The sequence below is a fragment of the Rhagoletis pomonella genome, unplaced genomic scaffold (genome assembly GCF_013731165.1).
Source record: "Rhagoletis pomonella isolate Grant_MI unplaced genomic scaffold, Rhpom_1.0 Rhpom_scaffold_00007, whole genome shotgun sequence".
NCBI classification, from domain to species: Eukaryota; Metazoa; Arthropoda; class Insecta; order Diptera; family Tephritidae; genus Rhagoletis; species Rhagoletis pomonella.
The window spans coordinates 1287649-1312401 of NW_023458561.1; the positions used below are offsets into that span (position 1 = coordinate 1287649).

At 33.8% G+C, this 24753-nt stretch overlaps 1 protein-coding gene across 2 annotated transcripts in view; it reads right to left on the reverse strand.

Moving 5' to 3' along the window:
- The window catches only part of LOC118742240 (CCR4-NOT transcription complex subunit 11), a gene marked incomplete at its 5' end in the record, with an annotated part of 74757 nt that extends 50949 nt beyond the window's left edge, over positions 1 to 23808 (reverse strand). For both annotated transcript variants that reach the window (XM_036474159.1, XM_036474161.1), the window contains 1 exon segment: positions 23384 to 23808. In XM_036474159.1, coding sequence (XP_036330052.1) covers positions 23384 to 23808 — 425 coding nt within the window.
- Between the last annotated feature and the right edge of the window lie 945 nt (positions 23809 to 24753).

Here is a 24753-nt window from a genome sequence, read left to right on the forward strand (position 1 = left end):
TAAATTCGTTTCATATTTTGTATAAAAATACTTAGTATACAATTTTATGGAAAAATATATTATAAATACTTATAAAAAATGTTGTTTTCTCCTTCTTGAGAGCTAGTTTTCATAATGAAAATTTATACATTTCAAATTATAATTCTTTGTTTTTGTAAAATTTTTATTTTTGTTAATGGTAATAAAAGAAAAATTAAAAAATAACTACGTGCGTATATACATATATAAGAATATTTGTTTTATTTTACTTTAATGGGTTCTATTTTTACTGTACTGTTTTTTCTTTGTTTTTTGCTTCATCAAAAATGGTTACGTTTACACCGTCAGTTTTTGTTATAACGTATGGCCCTTGGTATATCTTTTCATGCTTATTGCGTGGTTCTTTTTGAACAGGAACCCTGTTGTTAATGCTAATAGATAACGGATGCGCCGTTTTATCATATATTAGTTTGTTTCGAATTTTGTGTTTGTTTATTAATTCTTTTACGAATTGGTGCGATTTTTGCATTCTATATTTAACTTCTTTCGTGTAATTTTCTACGTTATAAATCGGGTCAATTTTATCCTTTCTCAAATCTTGTGGCACTGTGGCCCTTTTCCCAAATATTAATTCATAAGGGGAAAATTTATTATCGATAACTGTGTTAGTTGTTGTGTTGTGTAAAAATGTAAAATATTTGAAATAAACATCCCAATCGGAAAATGTTTCATTTAAATATGTTCGTAAATATTCATTAAAAACTCTGTGGTTACGTTCGATAGTACCCACAGTTTCATGATGGTGTGCGGTTGAAAAATCGTATTTAACCTTTAAAAGTTTGGTTAATCCAGTGAAAATTTCATTTTTAAATTCGGTGCCTAAGTCTGATTTAATGGAATTCATTACACCGTAAGTTACGACAAAACTTTCGAAAATGACAGATGCAATCTGGCACAGCTACTGTTACTAATTACTTTGTTAAATCGCATATAATGGTAATTGCGAACCTATTACCATTATTTGCCTCAGGAAGTGGTCACAATGCGTCGATTACAATAATATCAGATGGTTTGCAAGGTGTTGGCGTTAAAACAAGATTATCCTTGATTTTGGGTTAAGCCATGTTTAATAAACATTTTCAACAATTTTTAACAAACTTGGATTCATCACGGGTCATATTTTTCCAAAGATATTTTGTACGTTATTTTGCATACAGTTTTTTAATTCCGCAGTGTCCGCCTGTTATGGGGTCATTACGATAAATGGTTATTAATTTTAACTTTTTATCGTCATCAGTTACTGTTCTGTTAACACTATTTGTAAAAATTTTAAAATATTGTTACCGCTTGTTTTTAAATTAGAAATAGAAAAATTATTGAAAAATATATCATCTTTTGACCATTCTACTTTCTTAATATTACGATTGCCGGCTTCTGCATTAAGCCTCAAAAGTAACTCGTCTAAACAAGTTTGTTTCGTTAACATTCGCAAAATTAAGTTATTCTTGTTTCTTGTGTTTTAAATGTGCACATATTTGAATATTTGAAATTTTGTTATCTTTATCGTAGCGAAAATGCGGTACTATTCGCGGTATATTTTTGAAAAGTCGTTTGAAAATTTATCGTTAACTTGTACTGAAGGGCTGTCCGTGTAATTGTTTTCGTTCTGTAATTCTATCGCCTTTGTCATTGATCGCGTTTTCATAGCTAAAACATGTTTTGTCGAGTCTTTTAGTTCGTTAATGGTAACACGTGAAAGTGCGTCTGCTCCAACGTTTGATTTGCGTTTTATGTACTCAATTGCGAAGTCGTATTCTGACAGTTCTAAGCGTATTCTAGTAAGTTTTGAAGACAGGTTCTTCATGTTAAAAAGATAAACCAAGGGTGGATGGTCAGACCTCACCTTAAAATGCGTGCCGTAAACATAAGGTCGAAACTGCTTGATAGCAAAATAAATAGCTAAAAGTTCTAGTTCTCTAATAGGCTTATTTTGTTCTGCTTTGTTGAAAGATTTAGAAGCGAAACATACTGGTACGTCGTTGCCATTATGGTTTTACCTTAATATAGCACCGCACCCGTTTCTCCAAGCATCTACAGTTATTAAAAATTCTTTAGTGAAATCAGGATAAAAAAAGTTTAGGAGATATTAATGCTGATTTTAAGTGTTGAAATGCAATTTCACAAGCGTTGTCCCATAAGAATTCGACATTTTTTCTACTCAGTCTATTCAAAGGTGCTGCCTGCGACGCAAAGTTAGGTATGAACCTTCTATAGTAATTTGCAAACGCAACGAAACGACGAACAGCGTCTTTATCTGAAGGTTTTGTATACTTTTTGATTGCGTTTATTTTTGAATCGTCTGGCAGCATTCCCTTTTCTGAGCACTTGTTACCTCAGAACGAAGAAAATTGCATTTTGTTGGGTTTAAATTGAGATTAAACTTTCTACATGTTTCGAACACTTTAGCTAGGTGTTTTAAATGGTGCGTCTCACTACAACCTATAACTATGACGTCATCAACGTATAAAAAAGCTTGATTTGGCAAGATGCCTGAAAAGACTCTCGAGATCATTCGAGAAAAAGAATTTGGTGCTACATTTAAACCAAATGGTAGAACTTTCTAGCGAAACGCTCCCTGAAAGATTTTATGTCTCTTGAAAACAGATCTAAAGTCGAAAAGTATTTTGCTCGACCAAGGTTGTCTAATATGTCGTCCACACGTCCTAAAGTCAACGAACATGCGGTACGATTTTTGGCCTGATGGATCTTTTTTAGGTACTAAAATTAGTGGATTGTTATAATTTAAGGGGCTTGGTTCGATTAAGACGTTTCGCAACAGGGTATCGACTTGGCTATTCATTTCTCCGCCTTGTGAGTACGGCAAACGATAGTTTTTTATATAAACGGGAGTTTTGTCATTCAGTCGAAGTTTCTGTTCGTAAAAGTTGTTGAGTGTCATAAGGTCAGTTTTCAAGGCAAATACATCGGCGTATTGTAAGCATAATTCGAGCAATTTGTTTTAAGCATATTTTGGCATTTGTTTTTGTAAAATTGATTTTAGTTCCTCTAAACGTTTTGTGTCTTTGGAAGTTTCGTTTGTTTTGTAGACATTATAGTTACTTATATCCTCAGCTTTTATGTTATAGTTTCGAACGTATTTTACCTCGTCCGTGGTATTTATTACTTTTAAAATTGGATTTTTAGTGTCAACTACACATTTTGATGTAAAACCACCATAACAAAGCTCGTGAGAGTCTACAAAAACAGGGTTGTTGGAATGAGTCAATTTAAATAAACGAAAAGCTTCACATTTTGGAGGAATTACTAAAGTGTCGGTATTTGAACCGTGCAAAATTGCTATTGTAGTGCTTTCTGTCCCAATGCCGATAGTTATACTGTCATTTGCGTACTTAATAATACATCTGTTCGTCTTTAAAAATTCCTTGCCTAGTATGCTGTCAGAAGGTACATAAAAAATGTAATCTACAACGTGAAGAGTATGCGGAATAAAAAAATTTGGTACAACCAAGTTTGTACTTACGGTTCACAATGTTGTAACCGTTTCTGTTGTTACACAAGTGATATTGATTGTTTTACTGGTGTTAATACAGAATTTCTTGCTAAACTGGAAATCTTGATTAAAGAGCTTGTGAATCTACGAGAAATGAGCATTACTTGTAAGAATCGGTACAATTTAATTCAATAAAATCAGAATAGTTGAGGTTCAAGCAGTAAATTGTTTTTTCGAAGGTAACTACGTTTAGTTGCTCAGCTCCAGCTCCCCCAGTGTTCGCTCCTGAGGGGAATCGGCGTTTAAAAATCGTACATTAGATGTATTTCTCGAATTCGAACGAGAAGAGCTGTTTCCGTTGCTTGCCGAACGATTGCTAGTGCTATTTCTGTAATTTTTTTGTCTATTGTTAAAATTGTTACTTTTATCTATATATTATTCTGAAACAAGGCGCTTGCTGGGAAAGCAATCTACAATTATACATCAAATTAAAGTGCTCGATCTGAAACTTTGCACAAACTTTTCAGATTTAAGATTCATTGAACCATTTTCGAAATATTTGCGTCGAAACATTTTAAAATTGCTACGTTCATTTCGATAAGCAGCGTCTCCGCGGGACATAAGAGAATGAAAAATGGTTCCATTTATACGCTTCCGTTTCTGATTTTTTTGTTTCATATCGTTCAAAGCATTGCTACGTTCTTGTGCATGTAGGCAGCGATACAGCGGAACATCTGCAAAGAAAATGTTCCCTTTAGCTCTGTACATATGTACCGGAGTGTCCAGATTTGGTGATTTTGCGCCAATTTGGCGATTTTTTTTTTATATTTGCGCGTAAAAATTTAGAAAATTGCCATTTTTTTTTCAATTATAAAAATATGCAAAACATAGTTTTCCACGATAATTTTACAGAAGAGGCTAATGAACTGCGTGATAAATTTGACTTAAGAAGCATATTAAAAATTTGTGAAAAATATTTAATCACCCTAATCGAAGAACTTTTGTAACGATTACCTAGTCAATTAAGTACTTTTAAAAAAGCTTTGATTTTGTCACCAGAAAGGTGTGTGAACCACAAGAGGGCGAGTTTCAGGGACCTGCCAATTCACTAATTGACTTTGAAGGAAAGAAAAGCAGCGGAAACTGAATATTTAAATCTTTTAACTTTCCCATGGAATAACTTTTCTCAGAACCATTCCATCCGCCTCCGAAGAATTTTGGATAATTGCTTACAGAGTGAAAACAGCAACAGGTAATAAAATGTTTGGAAATATATGTTTTATTATCCTTGCCGCACTCACATGCTTTGTTGAGTGCGTTTTTTCCGTAATGAATTCAACAAAAACTAAGATTCGAGATAGGATGAGGTTGGAAAGCCTTATTTCAATAGTTCGAATAAAGTGTTATATGAAGACTAATAGTTTCTGCTGCAAAACATTTCCAATATCAAACAGTATGTTATCAAGGTTGAATAGCTCAATATATGACAACAACAGAAATGTAAATCATTCAGACACTATAGGTGATTTTTAAGAAATTGTGGAAATAGCTGATCTCGCGTTATTATAGGTTTTTCTTTAATTTTTATCGCCGAGCTCTTAAAAGCAGATTGTGCGATTAATCAATTTATATGAGTTATAAAAAAATTTAATAATTGCGGAGTCCTATTGCAAAATGTGTCCAAACAAATATTTTTAAAAAGTATGCGTATTTTTAAAGAAAATTGTTTGTACATCAATATTATATAAGTGATTTGTGTTATTTATTATTACTAGCCTGCGGATTTTTATGCAGAAATCGGAGCCTAAAAATATGTACCACTTAACTGTAAACAAAATGTGTAGAAATTTAGACACTTTGTTTATTGTTATGTGACACATATTTCTAGGCTCCGTATTTTGCATAAAAATCGCAGTCTAATTATTACCCTCTGAAGGTATTATATTCGTTTTTGGTTTTAAAAACTATATTATAAAAAGATCTCATTTTTAAAATAAAAGATTTGTTAAATCGATTTCATGAATTGCGCTTTTTATTTAAACAATCTGGACACCCTGATATGTACATACACAATGTTGTTGCATATCTATACATTCATTCACAGTATCAATAACAACATCGCTGCAGAGCCGTGCGCTTTATTATTATTACCTCCCTTTTATTAGCTCAGGATGTAACTATGTAATATGGATGCGCCTAAAAGATGCAGCGATTTCTATTATCATACCTCATGACAGTACGAATGCAAATTATAATAGCGAGGTTTTAGTTTTTTAAACTATAAATTTTATTTATTGTTATGTTCCATTTATTCGTTTTCGTCCGTTTTGTTTTCATATCGAGCGAAGCATTTCTATGTTCGTGCGAATGTGATACAGCGGAAGATCTGCAAAACAAAAATGTTGCTTTGGCCTCTGTACAGATACCCATATAAATCTTACATGGTTTATTTTGATGTTTTTTTCTGAGGCAAATATGTTTCTATTTGTATTATAAATCTATATATAATCGTAGAGAGACAATTTACTTTCGAATTAAGGTTCTGGATCTGAAACTTTGCACAAACATTTCAGATTTAAGGATCATTCGATGTACATATTTGCACGGAAAGATTTTTTAAAATTTTAGATTGAGCATTTTCACCAATTTTTAACAATTTCATTTCTTTATTTTCAATTTTGTATAGTTTTAAAATGCTGGAAAACTTAAAAAAATCCTGGCGGGCGAACTGGGGGAACGGTAAAGTATTTTAAACTCTAGATAAATATGCGTTTCAGAGAATCTTGTTATTTCAGTTTAAGATAGCCCGGTGTAATTAATCAAAACCACGTGAAGGATCGATCCATTTCGTCTACAAAATAAAACCTGGACGATAGTTAATAAAGAAATGGTTAATATGTTGTCCGGAGTAGATATGGCGTCGATATCTACTGTCGTTTCTGAATATCCACAGGAGCAAGTAGAAGTAGGGGAGTTGCACCTCATGACTTGACACTAAAAGTTAGAGCAGTTGTGATCAGTGTTGCCTCGAATAATTTTTAGTGGTAGCCAAATTCCTTTAAAAAAAGGGCTAAAAAAGAGCTAAAAAAGTCGTTGTGGGTAAAAATGGTAGCTAAAATTTTTTACTTACATATCTATATGTAAGTATACACGCAAACATTTTCAATAAGTATTGGTATAGAAAAACAATAATGGGAAAAAAACCATTATTTTATCCAACCAAAAACCCTTTTGTATAAAAGGGGAAATATACGACACCAGCTTGCTGGCTCTATCAATTGATGCCGGTACAATATTTATTTCTTTTTTCTGGCGTTTCTACGATTCGTAATTCGCTCTCTCATTCATAATTCGCTCTCCCATTCGTCATTCGCCTTGCCAATTACCATCCGAATTACGTAATTCGCCATACAAAATTTTGAGAGCGGATTACCTCATTGGTAGGTGATTCAGATCGAATTATCATGCGAATTACGAACGAATCGGTGCCTTCTCTAATATTTACGGAAATATATCGAAGTTTTCACCGGTCTGGTCCCATTTGCTGACACTTTTTCTAGTTATAGAATAATATTAATAAAATATTCTCTATATAAATTAAAATTGTTGATAACTTAAATTTTAGCTCCATCTTCGATTTTTGCAGTACACAAAAATAATAATAAATAGCGAAGAACAAGAACTATAACTAGAGCTGCCAACGAATTACTAATATGTATCGTGAAAACAGGGTAATTCGCGAATTACTTAGCAAACTACTTACAGAGCGAATTACGAATCGAGGAAACATTGTATAAAAATCAGGTCGAGGAAAGATCAAAATGATTACAGCCGAAATTTCATAATTTGTCTACCATTTTGTTAAACATTGTTTTTTTTTTAATTCACAACTGTCACAACTGCAATATCGCGAACTTAATCTTCGACAAACACGGCTTTGACTCATATAGTGCAAGAAATTTCCGCCGAAATACTTTTTAATTAGAAAATTGAGCTAATTTCCCCACTCATGACACCAGCATGCTGGCACAATCATATAACTTTCAAATAGTTTTTGAAGTCGCACAAGCAGCTGGTCAATCACACCACAAGAACATACACGGTCAATCGACTCGACCATTTAACAAATTAAGCATATTAAGGGCCGTAAACTTATCTATTTTAAACTATAGTTAAGTCGGTAATAGATAAGTTAACAGCCCTAACACTTTTACAGTATGTATGTATAAAAAAGTAAGGAACATACAATACATATATATATGTATATATATCAGTCTTTCTTAGTTTAAAACTTCACCTGTTCCATAAATGAAAAAAATTAGATCAAATTAAGCATATATGCCAAGTATGAATAAATTCTCCAAAGGGCTAAAAATAGGGCTAGGGGTAATTTTAAATTTATGTGGCCAAAAAACTATGTGGCAGCTAAATCTAGCCACCAAAGGTCTAAAACGGCAACACTGGTTGTGATCCTAATCCACTACCAAAATATGTACATATGAAGGGTTAGTTAATGGTCTCGCCTAATAGTTAAAGAATCACAATGTAATTGTTGGATGCCGCAATACAAATATGTCCATACTAGCCAATGCCCACTTGCTTCGCGGCGCCTAATAAGATATTTTGTGTTGGCCAATTCAAAAATAGTGTTTAAAAGCAAAAGCAGTCTGTAAACTAAACATTTTTAGTTTAAATTGAAACGAATAAAGAGTAGAATCCTCCTCACACATAGGCCAAGAATAGTAGCGCTGTTATACCATATGGAATAATAATCCCTTTCGATGAATACGCATTATGAATTTCAATCAGATTTTATACAATATAGCGGGCTCATATTAAGGAAACGAATTTTTCAGCATACAGGTAGCTCACTGCGAATTTGAACGAAATCGGTTAATAAATACGACTTTTATAAATAACTCTACTCCAGCGCCACCAGCGTGTTGTCTAGTAGGCTATAATAGGACCTTATATGCAAGGTATAACCTCCGACAATTTGACTGGTTTTTGAGTTTAGTCCAAACAACGAAAACGGCTATCATTTTATATATGTATGTACATATACAGTGGTGGAAGAAATAATAGAAACTTTTTACTTTGACCAGTTTTGGCTATATTACTTTGTTTATTCGATGTTTAATGTTTTTGTATAAAAGTCTAGCGCAATATATAACACATACCATATAAATCCACATTTCAAAGTTTGTACAAAAATTATAAAAATTCAACAAATTTTATCAAAATCCCCCAAAAATTTCAAACTTTTCAATCAGATTTTTTTGAAAAATTTTGGGTATGCAGTTTTATAGCCCATTAAATTTTAGTAGGTCAAACTGCAAACCGCAAGACGCTAGAAAATCGCGTTGATTTTTAATTATTATTTTTTCCTTCCATATAAAAAGCATGGTCGAGCATACTTTATATGGAAGAAAATCCACAACACCGCCAGCCAAATATATTATTAAAAATCAACGCGATTTTCTAGCGTCTTGCGGTTTGCAGTTTTACCTACTAAAATTTATTTATGGGCTATAAAACTGCATACCCAAATTTTTTCAAAAAAATCTTATTGAAAAGTTTGAAATTTTTGGGGGATTTTGAGAGAATTTGTTAAATTTTTGTACAAACTTTGAAATGTGGATTTATATGGTGTGTGTTATATATCGCGCTAGACTTTTATACAAAAATATTAAACGTCGAATAAACAAAGTAATATAGCCAAAACTGGCCAAAGTAAAAAGTTTCTATTATTTCTTCCACCACTGTATGTTTCGAATGAAAAAAATATCACCATGAAAGTAATTAACGTTTCAAATTTGCATTAACAAAATCCGTTCATAAATAGGGCTTTTATCGGGTCCGTTTTTCGCAAATGCCTTTTTCATCATGCAGGTAGCTTGAATTTGAATGACATCGGTTTATAAATACGACTTTTATAAATAAGTCGACTCCCGCGCCACCTAGCGGGTCTATTTTTGACAAACGTATTTTCCATCACGCTGGTAACTTACATTTTGAATTTGAAAGAAATCGGTTCATAAATACGATTTTTATAAATAACTCGACTCCAGCGCCACCTAGCGGGTCTCATCGGTTCATAAATACGAATTTTTTAAATAGCTCGACCCCAGCACCACCTAGCGAGTTTTCTGGTAGCCTATAATAGGACCATATATGCAAGGTATGATTTCTGATAATTTCACTGAAATTTATGCAGTAGTTTTTGAGTTAACTCCGAACAACGAAACCGGCTATTATTTTATATATATATAGAATAGATAAAGGGTTAGTTAATGGACTTTAAACATGTGGTTCGAATTATACTATCCCATATAGGGCGTTCTTCAACAAATTTTCTGAGATAGAGTGTTTTTCAATAAAATTCTGAAATAGGTTGTTTTTCAATAAAATTCTGAATTGGGCGTTCTTGGAAAGTTTTCTGAGATAGAGCGTTTTCGAACCGGCTGCCGATATAGGTCGATCTTCCACTCAGCCATCGATATATAAGTATCAAGGTCAGACCCTAGCAAGAGGATTGCTCAACGCATGGCGTATTGAGTAGAGTACGATCTTTCCAAATACCAAGTTAAAGTGAACAACCAAAAGCAATGCATGCGGGTTTTAGAATAAAGAAATATGCAGATTTTTTAGACCACGGAGCACACCGATTTTCGGGGATTATTACTAGTTGCAATTATTTTGATTATTGTGCCTTGTGTTATTGCCATTCTTGTGCCTATTTGTATTGCCGTTATTAAATCTGAAACTCTTATTGTGATAGCCGTAGTTGTTGTGCTGTCTAAATCCTCCTTGAAAACTATTTGGTCTACTTGCCCGTGACCTAAAAGATACCACCTGCCGCTCTTTGACTTCATTATTGTGTTCTACAATCATTTTCGCGACTACATCCTTAGAATCGGTAAGAGTTGTTGATGCCAAAATAGATTTCACTAGCTCTGAACGACTGTTCAGCCTGCAAACGTTTACTGTCTGCTCTACCGCTTTCGCTTGAGTCATACCCTCAATAACTAGAGATCGCTCTAATGCATTAGATAATTCCTCTACTCGCTTCGAAAATCGGAATAGTTGTTATTAGTGATATGTAATGACGCGATTTTGCCGGAGACAACTTTGGAATTATCTGGTTTGATTCTGCTGCGTAGCGCATCTTTTATTTGATCAACTGAAATTATTTGACTGGGTAAAACCTCACCCGCTTTGCCTTCGAGTTTTAACTTTAAAAATGCTATAAATGTTGGAGTTAAATTTTCATCCGATAATTCTTCAATTAAAGTTATTTTGTCAATGAATGAGTCGAGCGATAGGGGTTACCACTATAGTTTTCTCGGGTTATAGACGCACACAGGCTAATAAATCTCTTTTGCTCACGTGTTGCCATTTTTATCTCGTTTGTATATTCAGTAAAATTTATATTCGGTGAACTAATCGTTACGCAAGGCGTTTCTTCAATTTGTAAAAAGTCTTTAAATGAAGGCAAAGAACCACTTTTTTTAACGGTGGAAACTTCTGGTGTGCCAGCTGAACAAACGTCACCAAAGTCGTCGTCGGAATCTACTTCTGAATTTAAAATATCTTCTTGTAAAAGAACTGAAAAATCTTCGGGTACTTTAACTTTACACCCAATTTTTTAAAACACTGAAGTAGTTTCTCTCTACTCTACTCTAAACTTTTAATTATAGAAGCTGGCTTGCTTCCTTGTTCCAATTTTTTTACTTGAATTAAAATATCATTGTAAGTTTCGATTAAAGATTTGTATATTCGTCAACTTTTTGAAGAACACGCTTGGTAACTTTTGAAAATTTTGCTTGTAAATCTTTGAATACAAGTTCGACATTTGACATCTGGCACACATGCAAATCAAAAGATCTAATGGTTATAAAAAATTCTTTGAATGAAAATTGTAAAATTTGAAGTTGAGCTAACATGGCTTAGAAAAATGAGGAAAATGTTTATTGATAATTATAATCGTTAAAATATTTTACCATATTTCAAACGCAATTATAAAGTTGGAGTATTGAAGCACGGCAATGGCACAGGCGAAAATTCGTATTAAATTTGTTTGAAATATTTGAAAAAAGAAAAATTTATGAAAATTCCAAAATCTGACTCCTGCCTAATCGAAAAAAATGTAAAAACTGTATACAAATGAAAAGTTTTAAAATTGAAATGAAAAAATTTGTCGAAATTTGGCACACTGTGCACCATACATACTGCAAACCGCTATGCTGTACTTTCCTGCTCGCTCTTGCTGTTGACTTCGCTGCAGTTAAAGTTGTTGTTGTTGCTGCTGTACCGCGCCACGGCTTAGCGATACCTATCATTGGCGTTGTTCTGCATACCGCTACTCGTTGTTACCGTTCAGTGTCAAAGTGGCGTGGTTTTACGTACAGTTATATCTAACTCGTTTGTTACGGTGCAGTGGACGCCGTTATATAGCGTATGTTACGGTGCAGTGGTGGCTTTGTGGTACAGCACCTTCAACAAATGTTAGCTTTATTGCTCATTTTGCACTTTTATGAAAATGTTAGATTTTTCTTACAAAGTTTTTTTTCCACCACAAACCATCGCTAAATTATTTGTAAAATGTTTTCATACCGGCCACCGCATTTTCCACTTTATGTTGTTGTGTGTTGAAAACAAGTAAAGTTTTTAAAAATTTTGTTGCACTGTCACCGCACCTTTTGCTTTCAAGTTTGTATTTTTTTGAAAAATTTGGTACTACCGTATTTTTTGGTTGCTTTTTAATTTTTTTTTTGGATTGTTAGGTTTTTTTTACCGCCACCACCGTATTTTATAATAAGTTTTGTTACAATGCGTAGAATTCATTTTCATTTTCTTCTAAGTTTTTCATCACACATGTATTTATGTATGCGCATATGTAGATATGTGTGTACGCGTGGTAAACTTTCAAGTCTTTGAGAAAAATGTTATGTTTTTTGTCTTTATTTGTATTTTTTTTTTTGTATTTTTATTATTATTATGTATAATATATTTTTGACCTTTTTTCTTCCGACGTAGGGCCACCATTTTGACCGCATGGGTCACGGTCGCCATGTCGAAGTGGATAAATTCCACTTCGTTAGTTGCTCGGTGTAGGTACCTTCACTTTTACCTCGCGCGGAGCCCTGGTGCCCTCTCTGAGAGGAGTTGCTGCTCGTGCCCCTGGTTGGCGCTGGGCCTGTAGCCAACAAAATGCTGAAAATTATATAAATGAAAACTTGGTCCTTTCGTTTTTAAAGTGCGCGAATGAATGACGCTAATTTATTTCATAATTTCAATCTTGACCTTAGGCTGCTATCATACATACGACAGGGTCGCATTTTTTTTATCGTAAATTCTTAATAGTAATAGATAACCTTATGGTGAATTCATGTAAGGAGATTACTAGTGATTTGTAGGGTTGCAAAATTGTATGCTTTGATCGCATTACAGTTAAAACTTAAAATGGCATTTTCACCTGATCCATCGTAAAACTCTGTGTACTTCCCCCCAATAACACTCTAAACTACCATTTCTTTACATTTTTCTAAGCCAATCTCAAGTATGTCCACCATCTAATACTGTTTTTTATTTCAGAATGGCGGGCATTTACCAATGCCAGCTCTGCTGTCACTTACGTCCATTACAGGCGTGCTCGTGGTTTCGGCGAATGACTGTAGAGGAGCGGATAGAAGCCGTCAGCAGACATAAATATTGCGGCAACTGTCTGGCCCGATCTCACACCACCAGGGTACGTCCGTGAAGAAACACTTGCCGAGTGTGCGAGCTCCCACACCATACTCTTTTGCATAGAAGACTAGATCAATCTCTAAATCAAACTTCCAGCACTGTAACCATCGTACCACCACGCACCCAAGTACGACAGTGCGTCCATACTCGCGTCTGCTTATGCCATCGACGACGAACAACACCTGGATCAGTGGTTCGCCGTCTTTCAATAAACAGCAACCGAAGAAAAGGCAGCCACAAACATAAAGTAGAGATGGGGCGCCGTGGCCGAAGCAGTAAACCCCATCGACACCTAGACCGCCTGGTGGAAGCAGCAGCCACCTCCTTACGTGATTTACAGCAGCACATAGATCGTTTTGCACCGGTGCAAGGGGGCCGGCATGATCACGATGAGCAGAGTGGCAACCTCATCTCATTGTAACCATAAGTAGTTGAATCTATCCTTTGTATATACGTATTAAGTTGATTATCTCATTGTAACCATAAGTAGCTAAATTCACCCTTTGTATATATGTACGTATTAAGTTGATTATGTATGCATGTATTTATATACACATATATAGGTGCTTAGCATACGATCGCATGGCAATCGATCGGCGACCGTCACAACTAAATCTTGAAATCCTTTTATAACTGAGTTTTAATTGAATTAAATTGTATCTCCTTTTAATCCCCTACAGAATTGCAGCCGTTGCAACTCTATTGACTGCGGTTTGCTAATTTTAGTCCTGCAATTGCCACGCCAATTCCTAGGGACTCGTCGCCTCAAAGAAAAATCTTGCCATACAAATATAATATCTGGGTAGGTATTCCATCGGAATCCACAATAAAAATTTACTTTTTGCAAAAACCCGATGTTTAACACCTTACTAAATATATCTTAACATACGTTAAAAAAAAAAAAATTACAAAAAATTGTTGATTCTCACAAAATAAACTATCTCGTCATAAAGAAAAAAATAAATAATATAAAAAAACTTTTTAATATACAACGCTTTTATAAATGGACTAAAAAGTAGAAAATAATATTTCTCAGTCCCATAGAATTTGTTTTGATAACTTTTGATTTTGAAATTTGAGCAAAAGTCATTATAAACAATCTATGAAATTGAAAATGAAAAACGTGGAGCGCATGCTATACAAAGCATTCGATTTAATTGACAATAGTCAAACTACATAACGTAGACCTAAAATTTCTACAGCGAAAGTAGAACTTTGAAATCGATTTTAAGCGGTCGTTATTCATATACCCACATACATACATACATATATTACTTTTCATATCAATTCAAGTGTATTACATGCGCCCCACGCTTTTTATTTTCAATTTCATAGATTGTTTATAATGACTTGCTAAAATTTCAAAATCAAAAGTTATCAAAACAAATTCTATGGGACTGAGAAATATTATTTTCTACTTTTTAGTCCATTTATAAAAGCGTTGTATATTAAAAAGTTTTTTTATATTATTTATTTTCTACTTTTTAGTCCTGTCTGAATAAAATTTTGCAATAGATATTAAAATAATTCAACGATATTAATAGAAAGGTGCACACACATGCATTTACATATGTATGTACATACAAACGAGCACCAATTAATTTTATTTAAAGAAATGGCGTGTCGTCTATTTCCGCTGTAGCAAACGTAGTACATAGGGCGACATCTAGATGTCATCTACCTCGCCCTATTCACTACAGCTGTCGCCCTATGCACTATGCTTTTTTATAGGAACTTTTCAAAGCTTTGCTTTGGTGTCGGACACACAACATTGAAAGTTTCTGGATCCACAACATTGAAAGTTTCTGGACGCACAACATTGCAAGTTGATAAAAGCGTTGTAAAATAATTTAAAAATACTTCTTGAAAAACCGCCATTTTTTGAACCACGTTTTTTATAGAGAATTAAAGAAGGACTACGTTGGTATAATTTTAAATCCCTAATTTACTGGTCTTCACTGTGCAAATCAACTTCAAAAAGTTCAGCTGTTAATAGCTAAGTTAGCTTTAGGACAATCTTGACCATCTTATATATGGAAATATTAAGCCAGTTTCTTTAGCTTTAATACGATGTTAATATGAAGTCTCTACGATGGGCAGAACCCGAGATATAACGATTTGAAGAACTAAATGATTAGTCAGAATCACGAAAAAATGCAAACTTTGACAGATCATATCTCCGAAGAAAAAATTCCTCGAACACGTGTTAGCTGATTTCATGTATAGAACCCACAAAAACAATTTGAAGCGAATCGGAGACATGAAATAATTTTTTTACGAAATCCGCCCGACTTAAAAAAGAATGGCTCATATGTATCTGGCAAACAAAATGACAAATTGTAGCCATATTTTTTGCCGGCGCCGCACATAGGAGTATTTGTGTAATACAACTGGTCCAAAGTCAGATGTATTAACTTCGATGAAAATGTCTCTAAACATACTATTATTTCTCAAAAAGAAGATAGTCGTTTTAATAATATAATTTTTTTTCTTTAAATGCGTGCACTCATATCTTTCTTCATTCGTTTTTTGTGGACCAATCTTAAAAAAAAAAAACTTTAGACATGAAAGAAAAGAGTATGCATTTTAATTTTAAACCACATTTTCGTGATTGGCTTTCGATGTTATACATAAAGATTGGACACGAAAAATTTTGGTCAGCCGAAAATCATTATAACAACATATTACACAATCTAAGAAAAAGGTTTCTGGTTTATCATCTTCTTTATTAAGCTTACTATATTAAACAAAAAAACTTTTTCAATTATCTTCATTACAACCAAAATAAAGCCATTTACATTTGAGCCCTCTCATTAAGTTATGGGCACCCGTTTTTGTGACGGTATCTGCTCCTCTGTGCCAATTAATTTCGAAATGCTGCTAATTTTAGATGTCTTCTTTCGTTTTTAACTATTTTCTTTCAATAATTTCCAACGGGTCGTCATTGTGAAGAGTTTGATGGGTTGTGATCCTTTTGAACAATATCTACCCCGTATCTGACACCAGTTCATGGCAAGAGGGGTGTAATGGCTCAATGCTAAATCAGTGCAGAACCGAACTGAGCCTTTATGTTGCTTTATGAATGACGGCACTGCTTTATATAAATTACGTGATAATAAATTTTTTGCTCTTCTTGCCACACTGGCAGATGGCTTGCCACACCAAGTATATATTAGGCCAAAAAATAACAAAAAACAAGGAGCTTGTCCAACATTTTTAGCTTGAAGGCATCTTGGACTCCATTTGTCTTCGTTGCATTATAAAGCTCAGCGCCCCGCTTAAAGGCTGCTTCGACGTATGTTTCCTCGTCCACACATACTTTTTCTTGCTTTTTGCACAAAATTTTCTCCGCAAGCTCACACTTTGACGAACATATTTTTAAGAATACGTAGAAGTTGCAAAAAGTAGATACGCGATATTTATAACGACAAAATACCCTATGAATGTGTATACTTACTTTATATTTACAGTTAGTTTTACGCAAGTGGTGAGTAAACATAATCGACTAGCTTTTTTTAAAAAAAAAACAGTAATTTTGCTTACTCGTCGGGCAGTATTTTTTTCATAGGGCGTCCCTCGTCAGGCAATGATAAACCTCAGAGTGTAGTAAATATATCTGATATGAAAATACAATCGCTGTTCGGAGCCGGCGTAAAACTGTGTGTCCCTTCCCTTTGTGTGACAACTTCAACGCAGGCCACAAATCGGAGGAAAAGCTCTGCCAAATACTAACATATATGTAAGCACCAATCTGGTATTATTTTATACGTTCCCGCTTCTTTTGCACTTAAGGTCATAGAGTAAGATCCTTCAATGGGGATTTCCAGCAGAAATGTTCAACGTTTAGTTATTAAGAGAATAGATGCTCAAATAATTAAAAAGCTGTAGGTCTGACCTTTAATTAGGTAAGAATTACGTAACTATCAAATATTATATGTCAAAGATCGGTTGTAAAGCTGAATGCATCGCTAGTGTTTTTCTACTTTTTCTTAGAAACGTGTATGTAATTATTTATTTTCTCATAAAACGGCTTATTATGATTAGGTTCCGTGTTTTCTTTTATTACTTAGCAGAAAAACGCACCAATTAATTTTGACCGGTTTTACTATGCAAGCAATCCTCTGTGCGCCGTCTTCAGCTCGAAAACAACAACATTTATTTTGTTTTTGTGATAATTGTCCAAATTAGCACGCAGGGAAATAAAGATAAAATATAATGTGGAATAGTTGGCAGTCAAGTTCACAAATGAAATAGGAATCAATATGCATATGTTGATAATTTGGAATGGAACAACAAAACGGATTTGATAGGTTGCCTACAGCGCACAGTGCCGCCTAAGTGGGCAAAAATCGAAAAATTCGTTATCTGCAATGTGAACTTATTTGGTATTTTTGTAAAGACAATTTATCCACTAAAAAGAATTAAACAGACATTTCCCTAAAAAAATAATTATATGCCGCCTGGAAACCACTAAAGTCGACAAATTTTAAACTAAGAATTTTAATAAGACCATAGCCATGCTCTTCACAGAAAAAAATGTCACAAATATATTCTTTGAAATAAAATGTTGGTTTGACGTTTCTTGTTTAAATATAGATAGGAGAGAATTACAGCAATTAAAATTTTTGGAATAAAATTAAACACAGGGTGTCCCTGCGGTGTTCCAAAAAAAAACAATTTTTTTATACAAAATTTCAAAAAATGCTAAATTTTAATGGAATGAATAAAAAATATATGTAAAAATACGTCATTTTTTATTATTTTATTAAATAGTAAGGGCTTTTAATTTTCATAAGAAGAAATAAAAAACTACTCATTTTTTGCACTTTCAGAAGTAATGCGTTTTTCGCTAATGCATAAAATAATTTTTTTTTTTTTGTCAGTGCCTTGAGATCTGCACAATTCGTTCCATTTTCAAAAATGAAGTATCAGATTAAAAAGCTTGACCTGTGGACAATAAAAAGTATATTTTTTTTAAGAGTTTCCACCTGTTAAAAAATTAGTTTGTTAAAAAATTAGATTACAATTTTTTTATAAGTTAAATGAATTATTAAGAGATAGGTATTAATCGAAATGTGTATTAACTACATATAGAGAGTTGCCACCTGTTTAAAAAATCAAATTCCTTTCGAATTAAAGGAATAAGGTAATTGAAATAGATAGGCATCACCATAAAGGAGTCAGACGAAAGAGGTTTAACAAGGTTTTAACTTAAAAATATTACGAATACGGTTGCAACCTGTTTGTAAAGTCGAATTTAGTTAAACTAAAATAATAATTACGTCAAACCATAGGATTACGCCATCGTAATTGTTGTTTTATTACAAATGCATACATTGTCGATTAGTGATTTGTTCTGATTACATTCCTTTTAAATTACTGGACTTTTAAACTAACTTGCTAAATATGTAAAATTTTTTCATTTGTCTGATACTCATATTTATATACATATTTCAGTTATCTTATTCCCTTAATTAAAGAGAATTTGATTTCTAAAACATGTGGCACCCCTTCTACGTGTCATTTAGAGGTAAAGTATTTTCAAAACTAGTTCAATTGATACCCATATTGTAATATCTAATTCATTTATTCTGTTAAATAATTTTAATAAAATGAAAAACTTTAGTGCATATCTACAGGCCAAGCCCTGTCATTTGACACCTCAGTTTTGAAAATAGAACGAACTATATGTACATACCTATGTAAAAGCCACAAGAACCCAAATTTTCAACTTCAAACTGCATTTACAGTGAAAGTATGAAAGTTATCCAAAAACCAATTGCATTTTTGAATTTAGCGTTCTCAATTTTACTTAGAAGCGAATTTTCATTTAAATCCGTCCATAATTCTATTTTTGCCCACATTTTATATGGAAGGGAAGCACTGTGCAGCGGTGAGTAATTAATTGGAACTGCTTGCAACTAAGAAAAGTTGAGCTCACCAAAAAAGAAAACTAATTACAAGCTATTCATTATAGGTGAACCTTTTCAAGAAGCTGCCCGGGAACTAAGCAGCTCGGAGACCTTCATAATCCATGATTCTAATACTTCAAATGCTTATAAAAAACGGGGTGCCTTTTTACCAATTTAAAAAGACTCTGATCCGATGGCATCATCGAGATTGAAAACAGAATTTGGATCGAAATTTTCATTCCTGGAAAATAACAATTTATTTACCATATCCACCTATTAGAACCTCTCTATAAGCACGAATTTTTCAAACCAGTCACAGAAGAGAGTGTTAAAAATGAATTACAAAAACTAGAATCGGAAAACGCTGATGACGCTACAGGTTCTCCAAATTATAAAACAGCCAAAAGAATGAGAATGAAGAAAAAAAGCTTTAGAAAAACCTAACACATCTCGTTTGGCTTGTAAGGGGTGTTTAAACAACGATCTTGCCATGATGACACGTTCTTCAAGTGAACATGAAAGTCAGGAGGATACATCCGATATTTGATTTTATCAGTACAGTACTGATTTTTCAGCTCTCGTACCGATTTTATTCATTTCTTCAATCAGTACGCTAATGTCCTGATTTTTTTAAATTTGTACTGATTTGTACTGAATTTTAAATTCTGAGCATACAAATTTGTACTCAGTAACTTGGTGTTCGGTAATTTTTATACCCGAGCGCACTTGTGCACAAGGGTATATTAATTTTGTTCACATAATGGTTGTTTGTAACAGCCAAAACGAATCGAGATAGATATAAACAAATGTATACATAAATGCTCAGAATGAATAGAGAAGTCGATTAAGCCATATCTGTCTGTCCGTCCGTCCGTGTAGACGATAACTCGAGCAAAAATTGAGATATCTCAACGAAATTTGGTGTGTAGGTTTCCGTTGGTATTGAAAATGGGCGAAATCGGACTGTAAACATATAACAGTATTTTTCAGAAATACGAAAACTGCGGTATTTTAGTAACTACTGAAGATAATTCGCTCAAAATTGATATTTACAATAATTTTCAGACGAAAAATAAGAATAAAATAAATTTTTGGAAAATGGGCGTAGCCACGTTCACTTATGGTTACATGTGTATATCTTGGTAACCGCTGCACCAATTTCTTCCAAACTTGGCACAGTTGTTGGCCTTGGTACAGCATACTAAATGGCCGAAAATCGGACAATAACCACGCCGACATCCCATATAACGGTAATTTAGAGAAATACAAAATCTCCGATAAATCAGTAAATATTAAAGCTAATTTATTCAAAATCGATGCTTGCAACAATTCTTTACCAAGAAATACGTTTATGGTAAAATTTTGGAAACTGGGCGTGGCACCGCCCACTTATGAACAGATATATGTATCTCGGTAACCGTTCTACTAATTTGTACCAAACTCGGTATGGTTATTGTGCTTGCCACATAAAAGCAAAACGTTGAAAATTATTGAAATCGGACTAAAATTACGGCCGCTTTTCATATATCGGTAAATTTCAGAAATGCTTGACACTTCAATATATGTTTCGAAATTTAAAAACGCTAATTTACTCAAAATTGATACACCCCGGCTTACCATCTAGCGGTAGGTTTCGGAAAGGTGAAAAAACATATATTTAATTCTTGCGCCGGGTAATTAATGTTCGACTCCGCCCGAACTTAGACTTTCTTACTTGTTCCTCATGTATTTTGTTTGTGGAATATTACTTCACACAAACAAACAACTAGTGAATTAAATTTCTAGTTCCGTACAAGATCTTTATCGCCAAAAACGAACCAGTCCGATAGTTACTATATGCCCACCAGTTCAAAATCAGCGAAAGGTGGTACTCTTAAAAAAACTATTTTATTTCACTTTTTTCATTAGTAATCTATATCTAAAGTGACAAATTTAGAACTGATTCGGAATTATAGACAAAAGGATGCAGTACGAACTAGATCTTATATGTCGAATTTAGAACTAGTTCGGAACTATCGAAAAAGGGTTGCAGCGGGGGCTGGTTTACTTTACATATATATGTGTTTGGCGGCTTTTTCGTTCAAATGCACTTTCATTCTGCACTTCGCAGATGCTTTTTCATAGTTTGGTAATACAAAACAAAAGTTAGTGTTAACATTTTAACATCTTGGGACCGTCTGGAATCTAACCAATAACAGCGAGCACCTCTTCAAAGTCAGTTACAGCCAAAGGTATGTAAACGTATATTTCTTACAATCATTCAAACAAATTTAATTTCAAATTGAAAACAAATTTCTTTCGAAATAACTTAAAATCGCACACGGAAAAACCGTAAAGGTTGAGAAATCATGATACTTTTTTCTTTCGTCTGTCGATTTTAGAACCGGTTCGGAACTAAAGAATTTAGGACTAGTTCGGAACTATCGAAAAAGAGATGCAACTCATTCTCTTCCTGAATCGCAAAATGAAGAGTGCGAACAATTTTCAGTGTACACTTGAAAACTCACAGTTACAGAATAGAGCCCCAGTTCTGGGTCTAAATGTAAAGCGCACCAGTTCGGAACTAGAGATTTTCCCTACAGGGCATAGTCAACTTATGTACAGTAGTCGAACAAATTATAGCAGCACCAAATCTTCACAAGCTTTAAATCTTAGTTTTGCCGTTATTTAACTTCGGTAGGTTTTTTATAGTTAATTCTTTAAAAACATCCGTAAAAATACAAGTTTAAAGGCAGTGTCACACGATTGGGTATTTGGTGCAAATAGTATCCCAATTGTGTAAACACCCAAAGTATAGTTCTTTATCCCAATCACAAAAATTAATTTGTTGAAATTTTTCAATAGAACATCGCTGTATTGTACCAATCTTTTGACTACAAAAAAAAAGTATCATTTTTTTTACCACCAGCCCAGTATAAAAATGTACAAATCTGTACAAATGTACCAATTGAGTGACACTGCCTTACATATTTATGCAATTAAAAAAAAAAATACAAATTTTCGTTAAAATTTCGAGTTTTTAATTAAATTCTAAGAATGCAGTTCTATAGCTCTTTGAATTCTAGTAGAATAAAGTACAAGTTTCAAATGGCTAAAAATGTCTATTGATTTTTTAGAATTTTTAAAATGTTCGAAATTTGTACGAAAGTTTGTTGATTTTTTTTAATGTTACACAAATTTGGAAACTTTGATTTACACGGATTTTGTTAAAGAATGAACTATATTTTTATAAAAAAAATAACAAAAGTTCAATAACAACAAAAATAATGCGTTAAAACTTGGCAAAAAGTGGTTTGGCTATAATTGTTTGACCATTGTATGTATGGCTGCCAAGCTGCCAATCTGAATCGCAGTGGCACCATATTTATATATCAAAAGAACGATGCTGCTGGCGTTTGCAGATGATATCGATATCGTGGGACTGAGACAAAGGGACGTAACCGCAGCATTTTCCAGTTTAGAAAAAGAAGCTAAGGAGGTTAGTCTAGCGGTGAACGAGGGCAAGACAAAGTACCTCCTGGCAACATATAAAGTCCACGCGTTTCGGGACACAAATCATTGTTTGCAGATATAACATTGAAGTAGTGAAGGACTTTGTCTACCTAGGATCCCGCATAAACACCACCAACAACGTCAGCCTGGAGATCAAGCGAAGAATACTTTGGGCTCGGTAGGCAATTGAAAAGCAGAGGCCTCTCTCGACGAACGAAAGTCACGCTCTACAAATCTCTCATCATGCCGTGCTATTATTAGGCACAGAAATTTTAGTTCAGAACACCAGTTTTATAGCAATGAATGGTCTCTGGACACACAACATTGCAAGTTGATAAAAGCGTTGTAAAAATACTTGACATCCGCATCGGCATTCGTATCCGCGGATGTCTAAAATTCCACATTCGCAACATCCATAGTCCAGTGAATCAACACTTCCGTTTGTATTTAAACGTCGCCAATTCAAAATTATTGTAGCGTCCGTAAATATGATCTTGGCAAAATACCAAAGTTAAAGATAAATACCAAAAGCAATGCACGTGTTTTTTAGAATAAAAAAATATCCAGATTTTTAGACCACGAGCACCCCGATTTTCGGGGATTATTACTAGTTGGTGTTATATTGGTTTTGGTATCAAAGTCAAACATGTATTGTGGCAGCCCAGTAATTCTGCTTTACACGTTTGGATGAATAGACTTAATATAAATACATATACATACAAATAAGGATGTGATATACCTTTGATGGAGTTAATCCTATTTGATATACAAAATTCCTGTGCTTCGAGACCTCTTCCAACAAAGTTTTTTGTTCGTGCGGTGTCAAGGGCTGATGGAAAGCCATAGATACAAGTTGTTTAGAGTATTCATCAATACAATTGGAGTTATCATAAAATATGTTATCATTGCGCTTCCCTACATTATCAAACCAAATCAGTTCATCTTCAAAGTCCATCAGCGGAGGAGCCAAAGAAAGTATTTCAGGACTAATTATTTGTTTGCTGCTCATGATTCCTCTATATGGTGTAGATAAATTATCGTTACTTTCAGGTGACCAGCGAAAATTATTCGATGATGATATGCAGTTCATTACACTCGAAATAACGTTTATGGGCAGTTCGTTACTTAAATCAATGTTTCCTCTCTTCATGATGAAACAAAATACTGCAAAGAAATTATTAAAATATTTAGACTTAAAACGAGAATAAATCAGTAGACGTAACTATTATACGTTATTAAACAAGTTTTATTGAGCTTGAGGCCGTTTTAATTGAAAAATTGTCGTGGAAAAAAATAATAAATCTATACATAGTATAAAGGAAAGTCGAGATTCTTTGTACGTGGTAATTTCGAAAACTACTGAACGGCTTTTGACAAGATTTTCTCTAATACATATACTCTGTATCGATAGGAGTGACCTTTTTTATTTCTATATAAGAAACTATAAGATCCGCACCATTCGTTGGATTACAAAAGATGAGGCGTCAAGTGAAATGGATTGGCCTCTAGAAAAACACTAACTACTAACATACTGAGCATAGGAATCAGTTTCTACTGTCGCTGTCAAACAAAGAGTAGTAGGTAGGGTTGCCACCTAATAAAAAGTTAAACGATTTTCACGGTTCGTTGGATTACAAAATGAGATATCAAATGAAAGGGCGTGTACAAAAGCTTTAATTTTTTTGAGAGAATATGTGGCACCAGCTGCTTGCTAGATACGTTTATGTTAACTTGTGTGTATACGTGCGAACTCGATCAAACCTGCATGTCTGTAAGCCGATCAAACCTCTATGTTAACCCCAAGCATGATGCCCAAATGAAAGTACGTTAGAGTGAGAAAGTTCGCTAGACTCGGGGTTCGGTGAAACAGTCTTGAGGTGTGTGTGTATGTGTGAATGTTCGGCTTAAATCGTGCTCTTATTTATTCATTGTACATAAATAAAGAAATATATGCGTATTATTACGGAATCGGTCATTTGGCAAGGAAGAAAGATATAAAAGGACCCAAATTAGGAAAACTGTTTCAAATAAGCGAAATTTGCGGTGTTGAATTTATCAGTGAAACCTAAAGTTCAATAGAAGGTTAAAGCGCGAATATCAAAAGTTATA